This window comes from Cyprinus carpio, chromosome B4 (assembly GCF_018340385.1).
Source record: "Cyprinus carpio isolate SPL01 chromosome B4, ASM1834038v1, whole genome shotgun sequence".
NCBI classification, from domain to species: Eukaryota; Metazoa; Chordata; class Actinopteri; order Cypriniformes; family Cyprinidae; genus Cyprinus; species Cyprinus carpio.
Window position 1 is genome coordinate 30,497,448 of NC_056600.1, and position 26,065 is coordinate 30,523,512.

Below are 26,065 nucleotides of genomic sequence, written 5' to 3' on the forward strand. Positions count from 1 at the left end.
GACACCAACGCCAGGGTGACTCGGTGGTTCCTCATGCTCCAGGACTTCCACTTCACCGTACAACACCGGGCGGGGACGGCCAATGCGAATGCCGATGGACTCTCGAGGATATGGTCAGCTTTCGCAGGTCTGTCAGGCTCCACTCCCCGCCCTCCCCCAATCTCCCCACTTCTCCACAGGGACAGGATGACGCTTAGGGGGGGGGAGTGTGACGCGTGTCCCGAGCTCTCATCAACGTCGCCCTGGAAACAGAGCAGGCACACCTGCACCTGCTCATTATGGGCTGAGCGGTCACACCTGCAGCCCATTACGGACGGGCTTTATAAGCAGCGCCGACGAACACAGAGGTGAGATATGTCTCCAGAAGACTCGGCTAACAGTTCTCTGTGTTTTCTCCAGACAGCAGCGTGTGACCGCCAGCCCTCACAGGACACGGACTTCACGGACCCACACAGCCCTGCACCTTAGAGGAGAAGAGAAGGCCGAGCACTGAGCACCGGAAACCCCTCACGTTGGCTATTTCCCCTTCACGTCTGTCAATAAAAAATCCACCCTTCGGGGACCTTACCCTGATCCTCGTGTCGTGTGCTTCTTCACCCCGTCACAATATACATAAACAAACATACATGCATATATACACACACACACTCATTAGGGCTGGGTTAAAGAATATCGATATCGATTCTCATTTTTCCGAAACAATATTCCCAAGAATGGATAATTCTAGCCCAGGGGTAGGCACCATCGGTCCTGGAGTGCTGATGTCCTGCAGAGTTTAGCTCTAACCCTAATCAAACACACCTCAACAAGCTAATCAAGGTCTTCAGGATTACTGAGGCTACAGACAAGTGAGGCTTTTTTCAGGATGGGAGCTAAACTCTGCAGGACATCGGCACTCCAGGACCAACGCTGCCTACCCCTGTCCTGTCCTGTCCTGGTTTCAGTGAATGGATGGAACACTGAAGGGCACCTCCCATCCAATGTAGCACAATAAGCATTGTGATTTGGTACTTTTAAAAAAAATAAACATGACTAAACATCCGAAGGGCGAGTTAAAAGACAGAGTACAACTTTAAAATCAGTCTCCTGTCTTGTGTAATCGCTCAATCAGTGTTTCAGCCGCGCAAAGACGCCAATATAACAGCATATAAACAATGTCACGTAACGTCACATTTACCTCAGAAAAACATATTCGGTGACCATTTAGTCAGCTAGAAAAATATATGCACCATATAACATATATAAATGAAACATTGAAGAACAGTAAGATTTATAATGGATATTTTTTTTATGACAGCCACCATTTAAATGTTTATATATATATATATATATATATATATATATATATAGAAGTAGAAACATTATGTAATTGAAACTTTCATTATAAAAACTTCATTAAGCATAATTTAAGCAGTTGGATAGCCTAAAAAATCAGTCAGTTTTACCCTTCAGTATTATAGTAATGTAGTAGCCAAGGCTACCAATGGACTCTCGTGTATATTTTACAGCATTAGTTAAGAGAAATCTTTTTCTTAAGAAAATTTGTCATGTGTACCTGATATATATATCCAAAATAATCGATATTGAATCGAATCAAATCGCTAGCTTGTGAATGATACTCGAACCGAATCGTGAAATTTGTCAAAACCCAGCCCCTATATATATATATATATATATACACACACATTATTTAGTCACCTGTCAGGGGTTTTAATGTTGCGGCTGATCAGTGTAAGTACTCGAGGAATTATGTTTTCACTCTCAAAATCATATCTTTGGCAGTTTTGTTTGTTGTTTGACATTAGCCAGTGTGTTTCAGGTGCGTAGGTTAGATCATGTTGCATTATTGTTAACATGTTCATGACAGAAGTGGTCAAATTATGTAAATATTTCTTCTGAACTGTTACACAGAAGAGGATACTTTATTAGCAGTGAAATTCACAATCAGTCACAAACTTGTCATGTTGATCAAACTTGATCATAATCATCATCATCATCATCATCAATCATCTTTCTTTATTTGACAAAGCTGAGAAAAAGACCTCCCCATCATGAACTGCTTAAAAACCACGTACATAATAAATAGATTCACTAAATACAACCATTACGTGCCCCGTCCTCCGTATGCTGAGGGCAGAGACTCGGTCCGAACAGGAAGTTCACTGCTGCAGGATCAGCAGATCAAGTTAGTTTAGGTTCTGAACAGCACAGATTTCCCCGGACCATGTTTGTCCAGTCTTGATACATCACCAGGTGGCTCCTCCAGGACTACAATAATAATAATAAAGAGCTAAATGTATGGGACACAGGAGGTGATGCAGCAGCTGGCTGTGTGTTTGTGAGGTTAGCTGCTCTCCGGAGGGTCAGTTTGGGGCAGCACTGGGACAGACGGGCCGCTGCACACCGGCGAGGACATCACCACAGTCTCTGCTCCCACTTTAACAGCCGTGGCGGCGGCTTTATGCGAGCAGGCCGAGCAGATGTAGTCTTCATTCTCAGCCATCTCACAGGACACCCCCACACACACCTGATGAAACCACTCGTCACAGCCGCCGTCACACTGGACCCAGTCCACCTGCAGGAGAGCAAACACAGTGACACTCAGGGTGTATCACACTAGGCCATCTGAACCGTGCCCCAGCGCGCCTGACTCGGTTGGAAGAGGCGGGCCAGAGCACGGTGCACAGTTAGTGTGATCGCTAAACTGATACGTGCAGTGCGATTTCTGAGCGGCAGATGCGATAGATCTATTAGGGTCGTGTGTCACCGCGTCCCAAAGACTCAAAATAATGAACCACAAAGTTAACAAACGGATGCACTCCACTGTGCTGAGCGAGAGCACCGCTGCCTAAACTTCCTATTTCCCGCTAATAAAGTCGGGATTATGAGCTCGTTGCATTCAAGTGATTTGTTGTCAGAAAGAATAAAATGTAATATCGCATTGGTTGATAACCTAGGCTATAATTTGCTTTAAATGCCTATATATAAATAGGCACTATTTTAACGACAAGACAAGGTGATGTAATAATAATAAAGAATAGCATCGACAGCAGCTGTCCCTTCCACCATGTTTAAAGTTTATGGCCCACCTAACTCCCAGTAACCTCCCAGTAGTAAATACGACTTGACAGGCTATCCATCTCCAATTTCTGATTAAGAAACTCATATTTACGATAATTCCGGTCCAGAGCGTAAAGTGCAATGTGAGTGCAGGGGCAGCAGCGGGGGACAATCGTGCTCAGGCTGGGTTCAAGACAATCTAGTGTGAGTAGTTCTTCTGTCAACACGTTCAGACTCCAGTGAAGGATCACTCACCTTGTCCTTGCACGGCCGCTGGCAGTTCTTGGCGGCGCAGACGGCATTCTCGTCGTTGGAGTCCTCCGCTCCAGACCAGTCGTACTTGGAGGGAATGTCCAGAATCTTCCGGTTCTTCTTCTCCAGCCCCTCCTTGGGAAACTCAACCTTGGCCGCCGCCTTCTCCTTCCTCTTGCGCTCTTTCTCCTCTTTAGCGAGACGCTTGGCCAGCTGCTTCAGCTCGCGGGACTTGTCCGGGTTCAGCTTCAGCTTCTTCTTCTTGGGCTTGAGCTCCAGAACCCGCTTCATGTCTTTGGTCTTGGACCGTCCCTGCACGCCGCCGGCGGCCAGAAGCAGCTGCTGCTCGGCTCGCTCCAGCTTCCTCTTCCTCTTCTTCTCCATGTCCTTCAGCTTCAGCTTGACGTGTTTGTCCAGCGAAGTGTCCTCAGGCTGCGGGAGCACAGCAGGTTAAAGAGGTCAATGCGTGGACACAAGAAACATGTGCATGCACACAACACCATCAAAAACAGATACACATCGACCAGAGACACCATCTCACCTCCATGACCTGCAGGAACTTGTCTTCTGAGGGCGGGTGTGTGGCCTGCAGGATCCTCCAGATGTGCTGCGTCTCGTCCAGAGACACCTCCAGCAGGTCTCCCTCCATCATCAGCTCCTCCAGCTGGGCCTTGGCTGCCGGCGAGAGCTCCAGCACCGGAGGCTCCAGGCTGCGCGGGCACAAACAGAGATCTGGGTACTGGATTGCGTGGCGCCGCCGGATCTGAGGAGGAAACAGAGATCTGGGTACTGGATTCTTCTACTGTGCTTCACTCTACATGTGTAAGTGTGTAGTGACATCTTACTCTGAGGACAGGACTTCGAGGCAGAGGAGTACGCGTGCTCAGTGCAGAAAGATGACATCGTGGGCCACATGTGACTGACCACCTCCTCCGACTTCACAGGAATCTCCTCGTCACAGAACAAGTACGGCTTCACCTCTCCTGAGTCCTGAGGAGAGAAACACGAGACAGAGAGACTGAAACTGAGAGCAGCAGGGAGACCGCATCACATTATGATGATGAGTAAACATCAACTACATGAAAACACTAGCGATGGTTGATCGTGTGTGAAAGGGATTCATCACATACCTTTACGTCATATCCATAAGTCTCTCTGATGTCCTCGTCTGAGTCCGTCTCTTCATCATCATAGTCCATCGAGGGCCGTGGTGACGTGGCCCTGCTGAAGCCGGCCTGCTGAAAGGTCTGGATGTGGCCCTGAGAGTGAAACAGAAGTTAGTCGTGGAGCACTGATATAATCAGACGTGATGGTGTGGGGGCACGTGCCTGCAGGTCGGGGTTTGCGGCCGCCTTCTGCAGCTCAGCGTTGATGATCTTCTCGGTCTTCTCTCGCGCGGCGAGCTCCACCATGCGCTGGCTGAGCACCGAGAGCTTGGCCAGGGCGGAGGAGAGCTCGTCGGTGGCCAGGGCCTGTCGAGCACGGTCCTGCCAGCCCATGGCTCTCTCGGTCAGACACTGCAGCGCCTCTCCCTCGGGCAGCCGCACCGGCAGCTTCTGCAGCGACACCAGCAGGGACAGGATGGTCTCCAGCCGCGGCCGCCGCGAGCGCTGGCACAGTGGGCACAGGAACTTGCTCTCTTTGCTGCCGGACACCAGCTTCTTCTGTGAGCCGGCTTTGGGCAGCGGCACGCAGGCACCGTGGAACCAGTCCCTGCACAGCTCACACTGCAGCATGAAGCCGCCGGCCGTCTTACGGCACAGACAGAACTTCACCTCCTCGATGCGCTCCACCAGGGCCATCTTGGCCAGGTTAGCGGCGCGGAGCGAGTGGATGGCCTCCAGCTCCTGCCGCTCTCTGGCTTTGAAGGAGGCCACGACGGCGGCTGGGTCACGTGTGTCCTCCACACTGTCCTCCAGGTCACTCAGAGCGTCCAGCTCCAGGCCACGCTCCTTCTCCAGCAGCTCTCTGACACGCTTGCGTTTGCTCTTGCTGGTGCCGTACACACCGATGTCCACGCGCGGGCTGAGCACCTGCAAGAGTTTGACACAGGTTCACTCAGCAGCTGATTCTCCTGACCTCACTGGCTGATACGTGTTCTTGTTTTCAGACTTGGCCCATGTCATTTTGATCAGTTTTGTAAGAAAACAAGACGACTTCTTAAGCCATTTTGCGTCTCATGTAAATGCATCTTGTTTTAAGCTATTTGTCCCAGAAAATGAAACAAAAAATACTGAGGCAGAACATCATGTTTAGCCGTCCAGAAACCATGTCTGTCATGAAGACATTTATAGCCATAAAAATACTGGTCAAAATTTTGGGCCCTAAACCAAGTAATTGCATATAATTTCTCCTACATATTTCACTAGTGCAGGGGGTCTCAACTCTGGCCCTCGAGGTCCACTTTCCTGCAGAGTTCAGCTCCAACCTTGATCAAACTGACCTGCCTGTAATTTTCTAGCAATCCTAAACACCTTGATTAGCTTGTTCAGGTGTGTTTTATTAGAGTTTGAGCTGAACTCTGCAGGAAAGTGGACCTCGAGGGCCAGAGTTGAGACCCCCTGCACTAGTGTGTCATTGTGTATCACCTGCTGTAAGGTGTGTGTGTGTCACCTGCAGCAGGCTGTAGGTGGAGTTCTTCTTCAGGAAGGTGCGGGCGGTTCTCTCTCTCCAGGCTCTGGCAGAAGCCACCTGTGACTCCACCTGCGGCAGAGCCTCTAATCTGACCGGGATGGAGCGTCCTCTCGCTAACAGACCCTCCAGCTGCTCCAGGTAGGCGTAGTTACTGCCGTTCTGCTCGTGGAGATCGAGACACGGGTCACATGACGTGCTACACCTGATTCAGCAATGAAGCTCAAGAAAAGTCTCAAAGGACCCCTCATAGTCCCATCACAGAGACACAAAAGCACTCTCCACAACATTAACTTTAACTATACCTTGATGGTGAAATGATCTTCCAACACACACCCTGAATGCAGAATCTTTCACTTTCCATTAATAAATCACTGTTCTAGCTTGTACTATCCTGAACAATGGCTGAAACCTTTTATTACTAGCATTTCTTGTGTTTTTTGTTTCTTTCAGATGAGCAGTTTGTTGTATTCCTCATTTGTAAGTCACTTTAGATAAAATCACCTACGGAATGAATAAATGTAAACAGAAGTGCTTAGGCATGGCCCTGTGAAACACACGGTCACCTGAATGGCCTCCACTTTGGCCGTCCACTCTTTGGCTTTGTGCAGGGCGTCTCTGAGGGCCAGAACATTGGGCAGGTACGCTGGGATATTCTTGGCCTCCATTACGATGCTTTCCAGCGTCAGCAGACTGTGGCGAGGCCTACAGAGAGACAGATGGACAACATTCACAACCACAGAATTTCACAACCACACAGGACTACTATACACTCATTTGCTTGAGTTTTGTCCATAATGAGAGGTCACCTGGCCTGCAGGCAGGCGCGCGCCCGCTCCTCCCAGTGCTCGGACAGCGTCAGCAGCTCCTGCAGCTCGGCCATGGCCTTCTCCACGGCGTGATGGGGCGGCAGGCCCACGCCCGAGTCGATCAGCCGCTTCATCAGCTCCAGTGTGAGGCGCTGCGGCTCCATCAGCGTCAGCCGCACCTCGTCCAGCCAGCGCGCCTGCTGCAGCTCCTGCTTGAGACGGGGCAGCTCCGGCAGCTCCAGCTCCAGCCCCGAGCCCAGCTCCAGCAGCGCCTGCAGCTTCCCGGAGTCTGGAGTCTCGTCGGCCAGCGCCGCCTGCGCCCGCTCGTGGAAGTCCTGCACGCTCTCCAGCAGCTCCTGCGGCGCGGACACACACGAGGGAACACGTCAGACCGTATATCAGACCTCAGACGGCTGCAGAGGCTCGTGGACTCACCTTGACGTGTCGGGCCTGGCTGATGACGCAGGGCAGGCGGTACAGCTGCTCCACAAACACCTTCAGCTCCTCCACCGTCAGCTTGCTGCGTGCTTTCTGTGCGCTGCTCTCGGGACGCTCCTCTTAACAGACAGACACACACACACAGGGCTGAGTGATGGGACACACACACACATATCTCACACTAGTCAGCGTTCGGCAGTGACTGACCTGTGTCTCTGTTTGTGGCTGAGCAGCAGCTGAGCCACAGACGAGCAGGTCTCGGCCTCCTTCACCGTGTCTCTGAGGCTGCGCAGCAGGCTGTTCTCGGGGTACTTCCTGTCCTCTGCGTCCTCCAGCAGCACCTTCAGCTCGATCAGATCTGTGGAAGCACCAGCGACTCGTTTATAACCTGCAGATGTGGACTAAAGTGGCGCCTCGGTGTCGTGTCTGACCTTTCTTGCTCTTGTTATCGGCCGCCAGCGCCTCCGTGACCCTCTTGGCCCAGGTGTCGTAAGACTGCGCACGTGTCTTCACCCCGTAGAGCATGGCGGGAAACTCGTCCTGATCGTACCTGAACCTGCAGCACACGGCAGTGAAAGCTTCTAGTTTAATCAGCACATCAGGACTGAGGACAGTGATGAGTAGTGAGCCGGAGCAGCGCAGCTGTGTGTGTCAGAGTCGTACCGCAGGCACTTGTTGCTGGCTGCGCAGCTGCAGAGCTCGGCTGCGTGATGCAGACACACCAGACGCTGCGGGCTGCAGCTGCACGTGAGCGCAGACAGGAAGCAGGTGGTCTTGCACTTCCAGCACTGCCGCTCATCATCGGGCACCAGCTCAAACACCTCCTGCTCCGAGCACAGCACCCCCTGCAGGACGAGCAGGTGCAAACACACTCAAGCAGTACTTATTTAACAGCTGGTCAGGTTTGTATTTACTTCAGCTTCAATTGTGTCTTTGTTCTATTTTTATTAGTCCTACTGCTTTCCTTGTTAAATTCCACAACTGATACTTTCAAGATGTCTTATATTTATATTAATTTCTAACAATATTAAAATACAATATTAAACTGATTTCCAGGTGCTTTTTAACTTTATAAGGGTAATTCCTTCTATAAACCTGTTAAATATGTGTCACGTTTTGTCAAATTATTACATTTAAGCAATAAATTCAACTAAAATAATAAGATACTACAGAGTTGTTACAATTGCATAATGAAGTGAAATCAATGCTTTAAATATGACATTTTTGAATACAGAAATACTGAATGAAGAAAAAGCTGACAGCCTTTTAAATATGAAACTAAATTCACAAGTATGTGTTAATGAGGTTTTAATGAGTGAATCATTCACTCAAATAATTTGTTCAAAGCTGCTGAAACATTCAGGAATGCAGTTCATAAAGATATCAAAATATCTCTACTTTGTTTTACTTGGACAATCACAGCAGTTCTGCTCTAGCTTTGTTTCAAACTATTTTCATTCTGAAAAATTGACAGCATTGTTTCTAAAATGTCTCAAAGTCCCTTAATGCTAACTTCAAGTTTTTTTTTTCTTTAAACGGTTGTATAAAATCAATATTACATTTCAAAGAGAACCAATATTCAAGAAAACCGCACTCTTGCCAGGGTTTCTGCAGGATTTTTAAGCTCAAATTTAAGTCTTTAAGACCTTTTTTAAGACCTGCACAAATAAAATTAATACCATATGAGCGGGGTAGGGCAATGTCTATAGTACCATATTAAGCTGTAAGATTACTGTAAAAAGCATAATTTACAGTCCAGATACAAGTTTTCACAAAAACAAAGTTTTATAAGATGATAAACTTTACATTTCAGCCTTTAAACCATTTTTTTAGAAAATGGATGAGTCAAAATTATTAATTATTATATTCATTTAAACAATTATCAATAAATTATTGTATAAATCAAATAACATAAAAAGTGTGTTATTGCGCTGATATCTTCAGGACTACTGTGGACAGCTGTGTGGGGATCGGATCTATCACATTTGTAATCATGCTTACTTTTGGAGATTAAACAGCACTCTTCGTGTGATATTAACTCTATGAAATAATATAAATATATACATTTTCTGCCCCATATCTTGAATTAAGTGATAATTCTAAATGCATTTTACTAGACTGATTCATGCAGTGAAAGAACGCACTCTAAATGCACACGCGCACTAGTCTGACCTGCTAGACTTCATCACCTAAGGTATGCGTGCACTCTGTAGGTGTGTTTTGTTTGCTTTTCGCGATATACTCAATATTGTATCGCACATCAATATTACGATATTATTGCACACGCCTACACTGTTTCGATTTTCCAAATGCATTGTCTTCTTATTGATCCACCAGTTCACATTGTATTTGCAGGGTAAAAACATGTGTTGATTTCTGTATTGGTCTGAACTCTGACCAAAACAACAGTTTTACTGAAAATGCTAATTTATTCTCTGCCAGCAGGTGGAGCGTTTGGTAGAATATATCTGTTTCCGGGGTAACAGCAGAACACAAAGCAGCAGAACCAGACTTTGAACGTACAGCGCTCGTGTTTATTAAATGTAATCATAGCCTTTTGAAGTTTAATCATCACATTCAGCCATATCACAATTCTGAACTTTCCGTCCACAAATTTAAGACCTCTTGAAATCATAATTAAGACCCCGCGGAAACCCTGCTTGCTTACGTGATATTGCTAAACTATTATATGTTATAAAGATAAAAAAAAGGTTTTGTTCTCTATACATCTTGAATATTGGTGGCATTTGCTATTAATTTTGGTTGTATTTTTGCCCCATGTTCATTTATTTCTGACCTTGATGTAGAAGTTGTTAAACTATCATTTCTGTGGTACTGGACGTTTCTGAAATACTCGCGGCAGTGAAATGCTAATGGCATGTGAGGCGGGGTGTCTCTCACCGTCTCCTGCACGGCTGCTCTCAGTCGGCTCTCCTCCTCGATCATGTGTCCAAGCTCTCGGACCACAGCCGCCGCCAGCTCCACGTCCAGACTCTCCGGATCGGCCGCCATCTTACACACCAGCTCCTCGTGGGAGAAGACGCAGTAGCGCTGCAGACGCCGGTAATGCGCCACACACTGCCTCCCGATGGGCAGCTGCACAACACACACACACGTGTATGTCATCACACACAACTACATACAAACCACATGCTGAAGACCTGCTGCTCAGTTATGTGTTGATTCACAGTGGCTCTAGAGGACGCACCCAGTCTGCAGTGCAGAAGTTGACTGCCTCAGCAAAGTTGTAGCCTTGATTGAAGCCGCTGTGATAGGCTCTTGGGAAGGTGACGACAAACTCTCCCGCGCACTGATTGGTCCGGTACACCTGTAATATAATGAGGCCTGTCAGTGACTGCTGAGGAATATCTGTCAAATAACACTGTCCTAAAATACTGCTGCCAGTGGTTAAATCATTTTCTTTGTTAATTTCTTTAGCAAGTGTGAAGCTGGTTTTGCCGGTGAGCAGCAGAATACAGGGCAGACGAAGAGGAGGCCGGTACCGGGACGCCGTGCTCCATGAGGAGGTTGGGGTTCATCAGGGTGACCAGCTGGTGCAGGAGGTCCGGCTGAGAGTCGAAGAGCTCCGGAGCCACTTTCTTCATGACGGACTCCAGCTGCTCGGCGGCGTGTGCTGGAACACCGTACCAGGTCTTGGGCTCGCCCCTGATCAACAGACACACACGTCACTCGTCTCTGCTGCGCTTCCACACGCTGAACATCAGCACACGCAGGACTCACCAGTGCAGGTAGTTGATGGAGTAGCTCCAGTGGTCCTCGATGTGCCAGCAGAAGGACGAGAAGCACATGCCCACGTACAGCCAGGGCACCTTCATGCCGCTGATGTCTGCGCTGATGTGCGTCAGCACCGACTGCTCCAGCACCGGCATGTTGTTCAGGTTCCAGCCCGAGTTTGCGTACTCCTGCGGACACCACATCACCAGAGAAATCGACACTCACGTGAGAATCAGGAAGACCTGTCTATGGTGTTGTGGGATTACAAATTTATAAAATGTTAAATCTAGGTTCCAATGTAATAGTATGTACATTGTGTTTTTACATTTTGAGGTTAATATGATGACATTCTGAGATGATCAAGTCAAGCAGCCCAGGTTTCTGAGACATTGACCTTTTGTTTGCTCTTCCTGACCATAAACTCAAGGCACAGCTGTGCCTTTATTTCTATGATAATGTGAAGGTATGGGCGATACTGTCAGGCACCTCTGTATTTAAATGACACTGTTATGCTGATTAGATCAAAGCTGGGAAAAATGCCAGTGTCTGGCACTTTCCTGATTCCACTTGCTTGCTTTGTTTAAATTGTCTCCACCTCTATGTATCCCTCCCCCTTGAAATGTATATAAACTCCAAAGTATCATTGCTTTGGTTAGACTTGGATGACTGTAGCGCTAAGCAGAGCGTTCTCAATAAAGAATGCTGCTGAAGATTACCCAAGAGTCTCCTGGTCTTCGCTTCTGAGTTTCCAACAGTTTTGGTGCCGTGACCCGGATAGAGCTTCTCACCTGAATCCAGATTGACTTCGTTACAGACTGAATCTTTCTGTACAACCAAGGGTTGGTGAGTGTAACTCTATCCAAAAGAACCTTTAAGACCAGTATCCTCTGCGCCGCCAGAGAAGAGTTAACAGACAGCTGCAGGGTTTGGTTAACTAAGTTACCCTCTAAAAATTTATTTTAATGATGAAAATACCCTCTGTTTAGGCAGGGAAGATTAGCATTATGTGCTAATATTGTGTTACCCTCTGTCTCAGCAGGGAAGTTTAGCGTAAAGTGCTAGAAGTTTGTGTTAACAAGTGTATCCTCTGCTTGCCAGGGAAGTTTTAGAAGTGTCCTATTGTGTCAGAAAGACCTTACAAAATGTTGAGAAGAAATGCTTATCTGATTCCAACAACTGAGAAAGGTGGACTAGCTACTCCTTTATGGACAGACAGTGAGTTCAAATCATTGTCAGGACAGCACATGGACTCAGTAGTGACAGAGTCAGTCAGATTGGATTTGACAAAGAAATTTGGTATTGATCCAGAAAAAGTATGGTCAATTGAAGAATGTAAAAAGGTACTAGGATCTTGTATTCGCAAGAACAATGTGAAAGGCATTATCTGCTGCCACAGAGAATTTGGTTTAGCTTTAACTACGGAACATTCTCAGCGTAGCTCAGAGCTAGAGAAACAGAACAAAGAGCTCAGAGCTAGAGTATCCTCTTTGACTAAGAAATTAAACCACAACAAAGCTGCATCAAAAACTGATGTGGAAGTTAGTCAGACTGATAACAATTATCCTGACTTACAAGCTTTTTTAGAAACAGATGTAGCCATCCAGTCAGTAACTGATTTGCCTGTAAATTCAGTGAAGGTATGTGGAGCTAGGAGAAGATCTCAGAGAATTGAGGGAACTGAAAGTGTTCCTCCCAACTCTTCTGTTGTCCAAGTACAAACTGTTGCCAAAGCGCTAAGACCTAAAGATATAGAGAGACTATCCCAGAGTTTACCCTCTGCACGCACAAATTTTACTGAATTCAGAAGAGCATTGATCAGCAAAATGTGTCTCTATGACATGTCGTTAGCAGAAGTCACACAGCTGATGTCACAAATTCTAACTGAATCTGAATTCAACAGTTTTGAGTCTGCTGTTACTTCTGAACTACAACATGCCAGTAAAGATGAACTAAGAGAGGGAGTTCTGAGAGAGTTAAAGAACATTGTTGGACCAAAAGTGAATTGGTCAAAGGTCACTAGTTGTGTACAGAAGAAGGATGAAACTGTAAGTGAATACACTGAAAGGTTTTGTCAGTCAGCTGCAGTTTACAGTGGAATAGCTGACACTCCAGAGAAGGTAAAGGATCATAAAGGACCACTAGTTCGAACATGGTTTGATGGCCTTTTAGCCGAGTACAGATCTGCTTTACCATTCTTAGATCTTACATGGTCCACTGGAAGCTTGCAAAACAACTTGGACAGGTTAGCTACTTGGGAAAGAGACTCTGATGTCAAAGCCAGAGTAAAGATTGCAGCAGCATCTTTTCAGGTCAACACAGAGAACCGACAGAAACGTAGAAGTCTTAAGAAGGAGGGCAGTTGTCATTACTGTGGTAAAACTGGACACTGGATGAAAGAGTGTAGGAATAGCAAGAAGACATTAAGAGAAATGAACAGCTTTACTCAGCTCCTACTCAGTCTACTTACCACTCTGAAGCAGCCCCTCCCCACTTCACCTAACTGTTGAAGCAGCTTGCTCAGGTGTTAACTGTTAGGGCTGTGAGTGCTTAACTACCCCAGTAATGTATAACAAAGATGAAAGATTCTTTGAAAATAAAACTACAGGAAGGTGACTCTCACTTCCTTTCATTGAGAGAACGTTAAGTACACTCACAGCCTTCAAAGCTATATTACAGCACACTCTAGTCGCTCCTATTCTCTTTGGGTTATGATGTTTTGTTATTACTGATGTTCCATTGGAAGATGGAGATGTCACACAGTAAAGTTTGCACACCAACTACAGGGACAGACTAGGACACACACAGACCAGTGGGGAGCCCAGGGAAAAATCGATGTGCAACAGGCCTCGGGGGACAACCCTGTGGTGAAGACTTCCTCATAGGTTTCCCCCTATCAGTAGTTTTATCCCCACCTCACTGGTCCATAGGTGTCAAATTACTTAAAACTAGGTTGAGAAAAACACTATACGATCACCAGACTTAAAAACCACTATACGATCAACAGAAGTCTAAAAATGTCTATGCATGAATACTGCTGGTCTGCTGTTTTCTTTGTTTTCTTGTGTTGCAGGTATGTGTGCATGAGATGTCATCTCCATAAGCAGCACCCTGGTGTAAAGCATCACCTCAGACATCCATGAACAAGCTTCATGAGGACCAAAAATCATCTGCATGAATCTACATGGGAAATGGACTACAGAAAACAGACTTCACAGCTATTCGGGCGCCATGGACTTCAAGACTTCCACTCTCATGCTACATGGTTTTCTGTGTCATCATGTAGTTTCCACGACATGTTACCATCCATGTCATATGTGTCCACAGTTATTGTTCTAAAAATAACTATTACACCTAAGTAAATCTAGGACAAGACACAGAATAAGTTATATGTGCCTGTAACCTTTTCAAGTTACATGACTGCAAGATGGGGCTTATGTTAAGAAACATAGGCCATAGAATGGACTTATGAAAGTTTAAATTTGTATTATGTGAGAGTTATTAGAACTCTCAACGGGAGGACTGTGCGATTACAAATTTATAAAATGTTAAATCTAGGTTCCAATGTAATAGTATGTACATTGTGTTTTTACATTTGAGGGTTAATATGATGACATTCTGAGATTATCAAGTCAAGCAGCCCAGGTTTCTGAGACATTGACCTTTTGTTTGCTCTTCCTGACCATAAACTCAAGGCACAGCTGTGCCTTTATTTCTATGATAATGTGAAGGTATGGGCGATACTGTCAGGCACCTCTGTATTTAAATGACACTGTTATGCTGATTAGATCAAGGCTGGGAAAATGCCAGTGTCTGGCACTTTCCTGATTCCACTTGCTTGCTTTGTTTAAATTGTCTCCACCTCTATGTATCCCTCCCCCTTGAAATGTATATAAACTCCAAAGTATCACTGCTTTGGTCAGACTTTTGATTACTGTAGTGCTAAGCAGAGCGTTCTCAATAAAGAATGCTGCTGAAGATTACCCAAGAGTCTCCTGGTCTTCGCTTCTGAGTTTCCAACAGTTTGTATATATATATATATATATATATATATATATATATATATATATAATATTACTAAATAACAGTAATCATATATCATATAGACAATTAAAATGTATAAATGAAATTTCTTCATGCTCTAGTATGAGATGCAGCCGTGTGAAATGAAGCATCTTACGTCCTCGTCGCCGATGAGTTTTCTCTTGCCGTCTCGCACTGGGAATCCACTGCCCATGTCCTTGGAGCTGATATCAGCGCCGTACTCCACGATCACGTCCTCCTCGATGCTGCTGACCAGACGCCAGAACTCCTTCTCCACCAGCTCCGTGGGCACCATCTGACACACACACAGCATGTTTACATGCGTTAACGCTGCACTCTGAACCCAGAACTCTGCTATAAAAGCTGAAAACTGTGCAGACAGTCTTTAACGACACTTACGTGAACCGGCATGTTGAAGTAATCAGACTTGAAGTGGTCGGCCATCTCGCCGAAGCTCTGGAGCGTGTACTCACGCACGGCCTGCTCGAAGCCGAACGCCTCCCGAGGCTTGCTGCACTCCTGTGTGACGGGCGGCAGGACTTCAGTACATCACAGAGAAGCTTTCGATATACAGCATGTGTGTGTGTGTGTGTTGAGCTGTGAGGGCGGCTGTACCTCTGCCACACACTTGGGGCAGCGCCAGTCTCCTTTGGGCACGTCCTGCAGCGGCGGGATCAGGCAGAAGGTGTGGTAGCTGTCATCACAGCCGTCACACAGCAGGAGGCGGTCCTCCTCGTCGCCCCGCCCACACGCCATGCACATGTACAGGTCGATCTGTCAGTCACACACACAAACACACTCTGAACATCGACTAACAGCCATTAAAGCAGCGCTGCATAATAACAGTTTTAGGTCAAAAACACAGAGCAGACATGTTTTGCAGAGGCCGTTTACACAGGACATGCTCAAAACATCAGAACAGAAGAGAGCGATGAGTCTAAAGATGTGCTTTGAAATGATGAACTGCTGACTCTGCGGTACTGACGCATGGAGTGCCACAGGGCTCAGTATTAGGTCCTTTACTCTTCTCCTTGTACAAGCTCCTCTTAGGGGATATTATCACAAAGCATTAACATTAGTTTTCACTGTTAATTAGATGACTTTCAGCTTTATATTTCCTCCAGACATGGCAAATTTAAGTTAATTTTAATTACCTTTACTTTTCTAAAATTAATTTTCTTTTAAATTTTGACAAAACAGAAGTAAAGCAAATCTCGGCTGCATGACTGTTTATATCCTTGCACAATGTAACTTTATAATCATTCAGCTGTAATCTGCTAAATGTGACTATAAAGCATTAATATATTGTAAACATTAACATCATGATTTTCTGCAAGGTTGCTTCGAAATGATGAGTATTGTGAAATGCATTATAAAAAATACAGAGTCTTAGAAAGGTGATGAATGAAGAGCTGGATGAATCTCATTACATCTCCACGCATGTATCTGGCAGACGCTTTTACTCAAAGTGAGCCAGAAATCACATCACTAGTTGGTCTCCAAAAACCTAGAAAATGGACATCAAGTCAGCCATTGTGATGGTAATAAAGCTGTGTTCATGTTCATAAAACACTACAGACTGGTAATGACAGTAACAGAGTCCACACAAATGGCTTGGACAGAGATGCTGACACTTTGCTCCTGTATTCAAATGACGGAGACACATTAATGCAGATCTGCGCCGCAGGTCAGATTCAGATGTATAACGGTCCTTTAGTGCAGTCTGTACTGATCAATGTGGAAGCTCAAACACAAAAACAGATATAATGCATTATGACACACAAACGTCATACTCACATAATTGACCTCCAGCACCTCCTTGCGCGGACGCATTTTAATAGCAAACGCCTGAGCCCTCATGTGCTTCTGTTTCCTGAGGAAGCCCTCATCATCTGGACACACACACACACACACAGAGTCTTACACACCGCTGTCTGCTGAACAGCACTGATGTCCGTTAGAGAACCGCTGAACGTCTCACCTGCTGTCATGATGTCTAACCTGAACACCTGCACGTCTTTGGGCTCCGTGTTTTCACTCTGAGACACAAGCATCACATCAGCACAGGCTCACAGGACAACATCAAATAAATACTGTTCTTCTGATCTTTCTATTCAGAGAAGATTGTGTGTATGAGGCCTGACAGAGAAACTAACCTCGTCCTTGAGCCGTCGAGGGGAACGTCTCTCCACTCGTCTCTCCTTCTCTTCATCCTCATCTGCGCCCTCTTCCTCTGCACCTCCAATGCCTTCATCTACATCCTCACTGTCAGGGCCTTCTGGGTAAAGCCTGTGAACGCTCTACACACACACACACACATGTCAGGAGCGACACGAGACACGTCACACAGCTGCAGGAGTCAGACTCACGGTCAGCGTCGCTCCGGTCTGGAAGAGCTCGTACGGATACAGGATCCGCTCGAAGTGAGAGCGCAGCAGTGACCCCACACCTTTCCCAGCCGGAAAACCCATGCGACTGCTGATCCTGGACCAGCGCTTCTCCTTACAGACCGCCTCAAACCCTCCTTCAGCACGCACCAGCTGCCACCACACAGAGAGAGGAGATCAGCTCATCATGTGTTCTCTCAGTAAATAACGGCTTCAGACACAACAGTTCAGCAATCTACTTTATATAAATCCAATAAACCACAACGTTCAAAAGAGTGAGTCTCTTCTGCTCACCAGGGCTGCATTTATTTGATCACAAATACAGTGAAAATAGTGAAATATTATCAGAACGTAAAACAGCTGTTTTCTGTGTGAATCTCTGTTAAACTGTAATTTATTTCTGTGTATGCAGCTGTATTTTCAGCATCATTACTGCAGTCTTCAGTGTCACATGATCTTCAGAAATCATTCTAATATGATGATTTGCTGCTCGAGAAACATTTCTGATTATTATCAATGTTGAACACAGTTGTGCTGCACAATATTTTTGTGGAAACTGATACATTTTATTTTTTTCAGGATTCACAGATGAATATAAAGTTCAAAAAAACGGCATTTATATGAAACAGAAATCTTTTATAACATTATAAATGTCTTCACTGTCACTTTTGATCAATTTAATGTGTTCTTGATAAATAAAAGTATATATTTATTTCAAATAAGAGTCCAAACTCTTGAAACATGGTGTATATAACACATCTCTCTACAGCATGAAGGCTGATGTGAGCGTGTTTGCAGCACACACACACAGACACACTCACACACAGACACACACACAGACACACACACACACACACACACACACACACACACAAACACACACACACACACACACACAGACAGACACACACACACACACACAGACACACACAGACAGACACACACACACAGACACACACACACAGACACACAAAGACACACACAGACACAGACACACACACACACACACACACACACACACACACACACACAGACGAGGGTACCTTGCTCAGCAGGTACAGGTCCAGCACTTTTCTCTCCACGTGAGGAAGGCGCAGTTTGCAGCCCTGGAGCTCCCAGAACTTGGCGATCTGGTCGAGGAAGTTGAGCTTGACTCTGGTGAGGGCCTGAAGAGAGACACGAGGTGAGAACAAACACAGCGTCTGTCACAGGACTGAGAGACTGAACTCACCTCCAGCTCATTGAGCCGCTGGATTCGAGGAGTGAAGCGGAAACTGCGCACGTCGCAGGCGAAGGGAGGCTGCCAGCCCTACAACACACACACACACACAGCAGCTATGAGTCTGAACAGAGCAGCATTCACACACACTTTAACCAGAGCCACCTACACTGCATTCAGACATCTGACCCCATCACTTCAGCATTAAAATAATGGCAACATTAAAATTCATGTAATAAACTACCAAAAACATGATAAAACAACATTGAAAAAACAAATACATAAAAATGACAAAAATACCAAAAATTACTCAAACTTTAAATTTAAACAGCAGTTGGATCTGTTGTTTTACTATGTTTTACTGTGTTTTACTATGGTAAATCTCTGGTGTGTACTGTGTTTTACTATTGTAAATCTCTGTTGTTTTACTGTGTTTTACTATTGTAAATCTCTGGTGTTTACTGTGTTTTACTATTGTAAATCTCTGGTGTTTACTGTGTTTTACTATTGTAAATCTCTGGTATTTACTGTGTTTTACTATGGTAAATCTCTGTGTTTTACTGTTTTACTATGGTAAATCTCTGGTGTTTACTGTGTTTTACCATTGTAAATCTCTGGTGTTTACTGTGTTTTACTATTGTAAATCTCTGGTGTTTACTGTGTTTTACTATTGTAAATCTCTGGTGCTTTACTGTGTTTTACTATTGTGAATCTCTGGTGTTTACTGTGTTTTACTATGGTAAATCTCTGTTGTTTTACTGTGTTTTACTATGGTAAATCTCTGGTATTTACTGTGTTTTACTATGGTAAATCTCTGGTGTTTACTGTGTTTTACTATGGTAAATCTCTGGTGTTTACTGTGTTTTACTATGGTAAATCTCTGTTGTTTTACTGTGTTTTACTATGGTAAATCTCTGTTTTACTGTGTTTTACTATGGTAAATCTCTGGTATTTACTGTGTTTTACTTTGGTAAATCTCTGTTGTTTTACTGTGTTTTACCATGGTAAATCTCTGGTGTTTACTGTGTTTTACTATTGTAAATCTCTGGTGTTTACTGTGTTTTACTATTGTAAATGTCTGGTTGTTTAATGTGTTTTACTATGGTAAATCTCTGTTGTTTTACTGTGTTTTACTATTGTAAATCTCTGGTGTTTACTGTGTTTTACTATGGTAAATCTCTGTTGTTTTACTGTGTTTTACTATTGTAAATCTCTGGTGTTTACTGTGTTTTACTATTGTAAATCTCTGTTGTTTTACTGTGTTTTACCATGGTAAATCTCTGGTATTTACTGTGTTTTACTATGGTAAATCTCTGGTATTTACTGTGTTTTACTATGGTAAATCGCTGTTAAAGTACCTGCGGCAGTCTGATCTGTTGTTTTACTGTGTTTTACGATGGTGAATAACTATCGTTTACTGTGTTTTACGATGGTGAATCTCTGGTGTTTACTGTGTTTACTATGGTAAATCTCTGGTATTTACTGTGTTTTACTATTGTAAATCTCTGGTGTTTACTGTGTTTTACTATGGTGAATCTCTGGTGTTTACTGTGTTTTACTATGGTAAATCTCTGGTATTTACTGTGTTTTACTATGGTAAATCGCTGTTAAAGTACCTGCGGCAGTCGGATCTGGTGTTTTTACGGTGTTTTTACTATGGTAAATCTCTGGTGTTTTACTGTGTTTTACTATGGTAAATCTCTGGTGTTTACTGTGTTTTACTATGGTAAATCTCTGGTGTTTTACTGTGTTTTACTATGGTAAATCTCTGTTACAGTACCTGCGGTAGTCGAATCTGGTGTTTTTATTATGGTAAATCTCTGTTGTTTTACTGTGTTTTACCATGGTAAATCTCTGGTGTTTACTGTGTTTTACTATTGTAAATCTCTAAAGTTTTATTGTGTTTTACTATGGTGAATCTCTGGTATTTACTGTGTTTTACTATTGTAAATCTCTGGTATTTACTGTGTTTTACTATGGTAAATCTCTGATTGTTTAATGTGTTTTACTATGGTAAATCTCTGGTATTTACTGTGTTTTACTATGGTAAATCGCTGTTAAAGTACCTGCGGCAGTCGGATCTGTTGTTTTACTGTGTTTTACTATGGTAAATCTCTGTCGTTTTACTGTGTTTTTACTATTGTAAATCTCTGGTGTTAACTGTGTTTTACTATGGTGAATCTCTGGTGTTTTACTGTGTTTTACTATGGTAAATCTCTGGTTGTTTAATGTGTTTTACTATGGTAAATCTCTGTTGTTTTACTGTTTTACTGTGGAAAATCGCTGTTACAGTACCTGCAGTGGTCGGATCTGTTGTTTTACTGTGTTTTACTATGGTAAATCTCTGCTGTTTACTGTGTTTTACTATTGTAAATCTCTGGTGTTTACTGTGTTTTACTATGGTAAATCTCTGGTATTTACTGTGTTTTACTATGGTAAATCTCTGGTTGTTTAATGTGTTTTACTATGGTAAATCTCTGTTGTTTTACTGTTGTAAATCGCTGTTACAGTACCTGCAGTGGTCGGATCTGTTGTTTTACTGCCTGTCTTTTACGATGGTAAATCTCTGGTGTTTACTGTGTTTTACGATGGTAAATCTCTGGTGTTTACTGTGTTTTACTGTGGTAAATCGCTGTTACAGTACCTGCAGTGGTCGGATCTGTTGTTTTACTGTGTTTTACTATGGTAAATCGCTGTTACAGTACCTGCGGTGGTCGGATCTGTTGTTTTACTGTGTTTTACTATGGTAAATCTCTGGTGTTTACTGTGTTTTACTATTGTAAATCTCTGGTGCTTACTGTGTTTTACTATGGTAAATCTCTGGTGTTTACTGTGTTTTACTATGGTAAATCGCTGTTACAGTACCTGTGGTGGTCGGATCTGTTGTTTTACTGTGTTTTACTATGGTAAATCTCTGGTGTTTACTGTGTTTTACTATGGTAAATCGCTGTTACAGTACCTGCGGTGGTCGGATCTGTTGTTTTACTGTGTTTTACTATGGTAAATCTCTGGTGTTTACTGTGTTTTTACTATGGTAAATCTCTGGTGTTTACTGTGTTTTACTATGGTAAATCTCTGTTGTTTTACTGTGTTTTACTATGGTAAATCGCTGTTACAGTACCTGCGGTGGTCGGATCTGGTGTTTTACTGTGTTTTACTATGGTAAATCTCTGGTGTTTTACTGTGTTTTACTATGGTAAATCGCTGTTACAGCACCTGCGGTGGTCGGATCTGTTGTTTTACTGTATTTTACTATGGTAAATCTCTGGTGTTTACTGTATTTTACTATGGTAAATCTCTGGTGTTTACTGTGTTTTACTATGGTAAATCGCTGTTACAGTACCTGTGGTGGTCGGATCTGTTGTTTTACTGTGTTTTACTATGGTAAATCTCTGGTGTTTTACTGTGTTTTACTATGGTAAATCTCTGGTGTTTTACTGTGTTTTACTATGGTAAATCACTGTTACAGTACCTGCGGTGGTCGGATCTGTTGTTTTACTGTGTTTTACTATGGTAAATCGCTGTTACAGTACCTGTGGTGGTCGGATCTGGTGTTTTACTATGGTAAATCTCTGTTGTTTTACTGTGTTTTACTATGGTAAATCGCTGTTACAGTTCCTGTGGCAGTCGGATCTGTTGTTTTACTGTGTTTTACTATGGTAAATCTCTGGCGTTTTACTGTGTTTTACTATGGTAAATCGCTGTTACAGTACCTGCGGTGGTCGAAGCTGGTGTTTTACTTTGTTTTACTATGGTTAATCTCTGTTGTTTTACTGTGTTTTACTATGGTAAATCTCTGGTGTTTACTGTGTTTTACTATGGTAAATCTCTGGTGTTTACTGTGTTTTACTATGGTAAATCTCTGTTGTTTTACTGTGTTTTACTATGGTAAATCACAGTAGTTTTACTGCGTTTTACTATGGTGAATCTCTGGTGTTTACTGCGTTTTACTATGGTAAATCTCTGTTGTTTTACTGTGTTTTACTATGGTAAATCTCTGGTGTTTACTGTGTTTTACTATTGTAAATCTCTGGTGCTTACTGTGTTTTACTATGGTGAATCTCTGGTGTTTACTGTGTTTTACTATGGTTAATCTCTGTTGTTTTACTGTGTTTTACTATGGTGAATCTCTGTTGTTTTACTGCATTTTACTATAGTAAATCTCTGTTGTTTACTGTGCTTTACTATGGTAAATTCTCTGGTTGTTTACTGTGTTTTACTATGGTAAATCTCTGGTTGTTTACTGTGTTTTACTATGGTAAATCTCTGGCGTTTTACTGTGTTTTACTATGGTAAATCGCTGTTACAGTACCTGCGGTGGTCGAAGCTGGTGTTTTACTTTGTTTTACTATGGTAAATCTCTGGTGTTTACTGTGTTTTACTATGGTTAATCTCTGTTGTTTTACTGTGTTTTACTATGGTGAATCTCTGGTGTTTACTGTGTTTTACTATTGTAAATCTCTGGTGTTTACTGTGTTTTACTATTGTAAATCTCTGGTGTTTTACTGTGTTTTACGATGGTGAATCTCTGGTGTTTACTGTGTTTACTATGGTGATTCTCTGTTGTTTTACTGTGTTTTACTATGGTGAATCTCTGGTGTTTACTGTGTTTTACTATGGTGAATCTCTGTTGATTCACTGTGTTTTACTATGGTAAATCTCTGGTGTTTACTGTGTTTTACTATGGTAAATCTCTGGTGTTTTACTGTGTTTTACTATGGTGAATCTCTGGTGTTTACTGTGTTTTACTATGGTGAATCTCTGTTGTTTTACTGTGTTTTACTATGGTAAATCTCTGTTGTTTTACTGCGTTTTACTATAGTAAATCTCTGTTGTTTACTGTGCTTTACTATGGTAAATCTCTGGTTGTTTACTGTGTTTTACTATGGTAAATCTCTGTTGTTTTACTGTGTTTTACTATGGTAAATCGCTGTTACAGTACCTGCGGTGGTGGGGTCTGTTGTTGTACTGTGTTTTTACTATGGTAAATCTCTGGTGTTTACTAGGGCTGCACGATGTGTCGTTTAAGCATCGATATCGCGATGTACGAATCCACAATAGTCACATCGCAGGATGTGTGATGTAGGCTGTCGTAGTTGATCCGTTATTCATTAACCGTACGGGCCTGCTGCTCCCCGGCCCTTGACGAATGTGATTCCTGGATTAATTGCACAGCTTAACCATCATAGAGTGAAAGTTTATCATTTGCATGTGTTTTTAAGTCCTGTCAGTTTAACAGGGCGCATATAAGAACGAGGAGAGAGAGCAAGAGAGCGAGAGAGAGCGAGAGAGAGGGAGAGAGAGAGAGAGAGAGAGAGAGAGAGAGAGAGAGAGAGAGAGAGAGACCCCCGCTGCGCGCTATATCCTAAACTGCTACTTATTAAACTATTTAACTACATTATTTAACAATTACTATTACTAAACTGCACTTCTACAACATTGTTAATTTCAACATTTAGGCTATAGTTGTACAGTATTTGTTAACATAGTTAACGCACTGTGAAGTAACATTACCAAACAATGAACAGCTGTGTTTTTATAAACTAAGATAAACAAAGATTAATAAATACAGTAACAAAAGTACTGCTCGTGGTGAGTTCATGTTAGTTAATATGTTAACAATTCAAACCATATCCTAAAGTTACAAACAAATAATTTACTCTAATTTAAATAATGCTCTGATGTTTAAATAATTTAAAATGAGAATGTAAGTGTGCTCACCCCATTTTTGTTTGTAAGAAAAATTAGATTAGATTTCATATCGCAGAAAAATAAAATATCGCAATGTCATTTTTTCCCAATATCGTGCAGCCTAGTGTTTACTGTGTTTTTACTATGGTAATTCTGTGTTTTACCATGTTAAATCTCTGGTATTGACTGTGTTTTACTATGGTGAATCTCTGGTGTTTACTGTGTTTTACTATTGTAAATCTCTGTTTTACTATGGTGAATCTCTGGTGTTTACTGTGTTTTACTATGGTAAAACTGTGTTTTACTATGGTGAATCTCTGTTGTTTTACTGTGTTTTACTATGGTAAATCTCTGGTTGTTTACTGTGTTTTACTATGGTAAATCTGTGTTTTACTATGGTGAATCTCTGGTGTTTACTGTGTTTTACTATGGTAAATCTGTGTTTTACTATGGTAAATCTCTGTTGTTTTACTTTGTTTTACTATGGTAAATCTCTGGTTGTTTTACTGTGTTTTACTATGGTAAATCTCTGGTGTTTACTGTGTTTTACTATGGTAAATCTCTGGTGTTTACTGTGTTAAATCGCTGCTACAGTACCTGCGGCGGTCGGATCTTGCAGATGCCCGTGTTCTCGGCGATCTCTCGGATCCTGCGGATGAAGCTGAACGGATCGCTGAAGTCCTGCCAGCTGGGCTCGAACACCGGACACTCCGGCGGAGCCTGAAACTCGCGGAAGAGCGCCATAAGTGACCACTGCGCCACGGGCCGAGCGTCAGATCATGATCACGGGTCGAATCCTGTCTGCGTTCGTCAGCGGCTCATTGCTCGGGACACAAACACGAGAGTTCAGCTGGGGGTGCTTGTTTATTACGCGAACAAAAGTAGCTGCCGCTTCCGGTCACTTCCACTCACTTCCGCGCTCGTTTCTCTGCATTCCACGCCTCAGTCGCCTTCAGCGATCATATCCGTCAGTAATCCGAGGGATCCAGCGGGTTTAGTTCTGTAATAATCAGACTGTGCTCAAACAATCGCTGGTAGCATCTTCCGCTAGCCTCCGCGCAAATGTTTCCGGAAGTGTAACCTTTCACCTTCCGCTGTACACGCTAGGATAAGGTGCATACCGCCACCTACTGTGTGGGAGTGTGTAACGACTATAGAATATAAGACTATAGAATACCTTAAAGAGACTTTGGTAACATCATGACTTCATCGTGATCTTAAATTCTTCTAATTAAGCCACTTTCTTGCACAATAAATAAATAAATAAATAAAGTCATTATTGCCCTGGTAACTTCAGTCTGATCATTTCCTACTCCTAAACACCTCTAGTGTCCCATTTCCTTCCAACTTTTATAATGCTTTGTTTAAGCTGTTCTCCTTCTTTTCTAAATTTCTTGCATTTAATTCATATGTGCTCTACATTTTATTGGCAATTACAAACCCCACATACATGTTTCTCATACTCCCAGCATTCTCTAATCACTGAAGAAGCTAAGTTTGTCTCATCCTGCAGTCTTGACCTAGAAGCAAAGGCTAATTCATTCCATCTTAAATCCAGTGGAATCTGAGTAGTTTTCATTGCTCCTATGTGTCAGGTTTTTGGGCCTGTTTCTGTTACAGTGTTCCCTTATTTGGTCATGTTCTCGTTGTCTCATTATTAGTTGATTCCCCGCACCTGTCTGTCTCTCGTTTAGTATAAATGTGTAGTCTGCCTAATGCTTCCTTGTCAGGTCTTGAACGTCTTCCATGTGCTCTGTGTCTCCCTGTTGGATTATTAAAGACTCTCGTTTTGTGGAATCTCC

At 43.3% G+C, this 26,065-nt stretch overlaps 1 protein-coding gene across 1 annotated transcript; it reads right to left on the minus strand.

Annotated features, from left to right (window-relative positions):
• Window positions 1–1,882: 1,882 nt before the first annotated feature.
• On the minus strand, window positions 1,883–25,444 carry LOC109064321 (lysine-specific demethylase 5A-like). The gene is given in 28 exon segments (XM_042722509.1): window positions 1,883–2,575; window positions 3,316–3,744; window positions 3,854–4,037; window positions 4,039–4,075; window positions 4,158–4,302; window positions 4,443–4,571; window positions 4,641–5,345; window positions 5,926–6,105; window positions 6,510–6,648; window positions 6,753–7,108; window positions 7,188–7,307; window positions 7,394–7,548; window positions 7,622–7,746; window positions 7,854–8,035; window positions 10,092–10,286; window positions 10,399–10,518; window positions 10,694–10,856; window positions 10,932–11,113; window positions 15,103–15,261; window positions 15,366–15,485; window positions 15,582–15,740; window positions 16,764–16,858; window positions 16,948–17,005; window positions 17,123–17,266; window positions 17,336–17,506; window positions 18,397–18,519; window positions 18,585–18,662; window positions 24,861–25,444. Coding segments are annotated over 28 exon segments (5,031 nt in total). The 5' UTR covers window positions 25,008–25,444; the 3' UTR covers window positions 1,883–2,344.
• Between the last annotated feature and the right edge of the window lie 621 nt (window positions 25,445–26,065).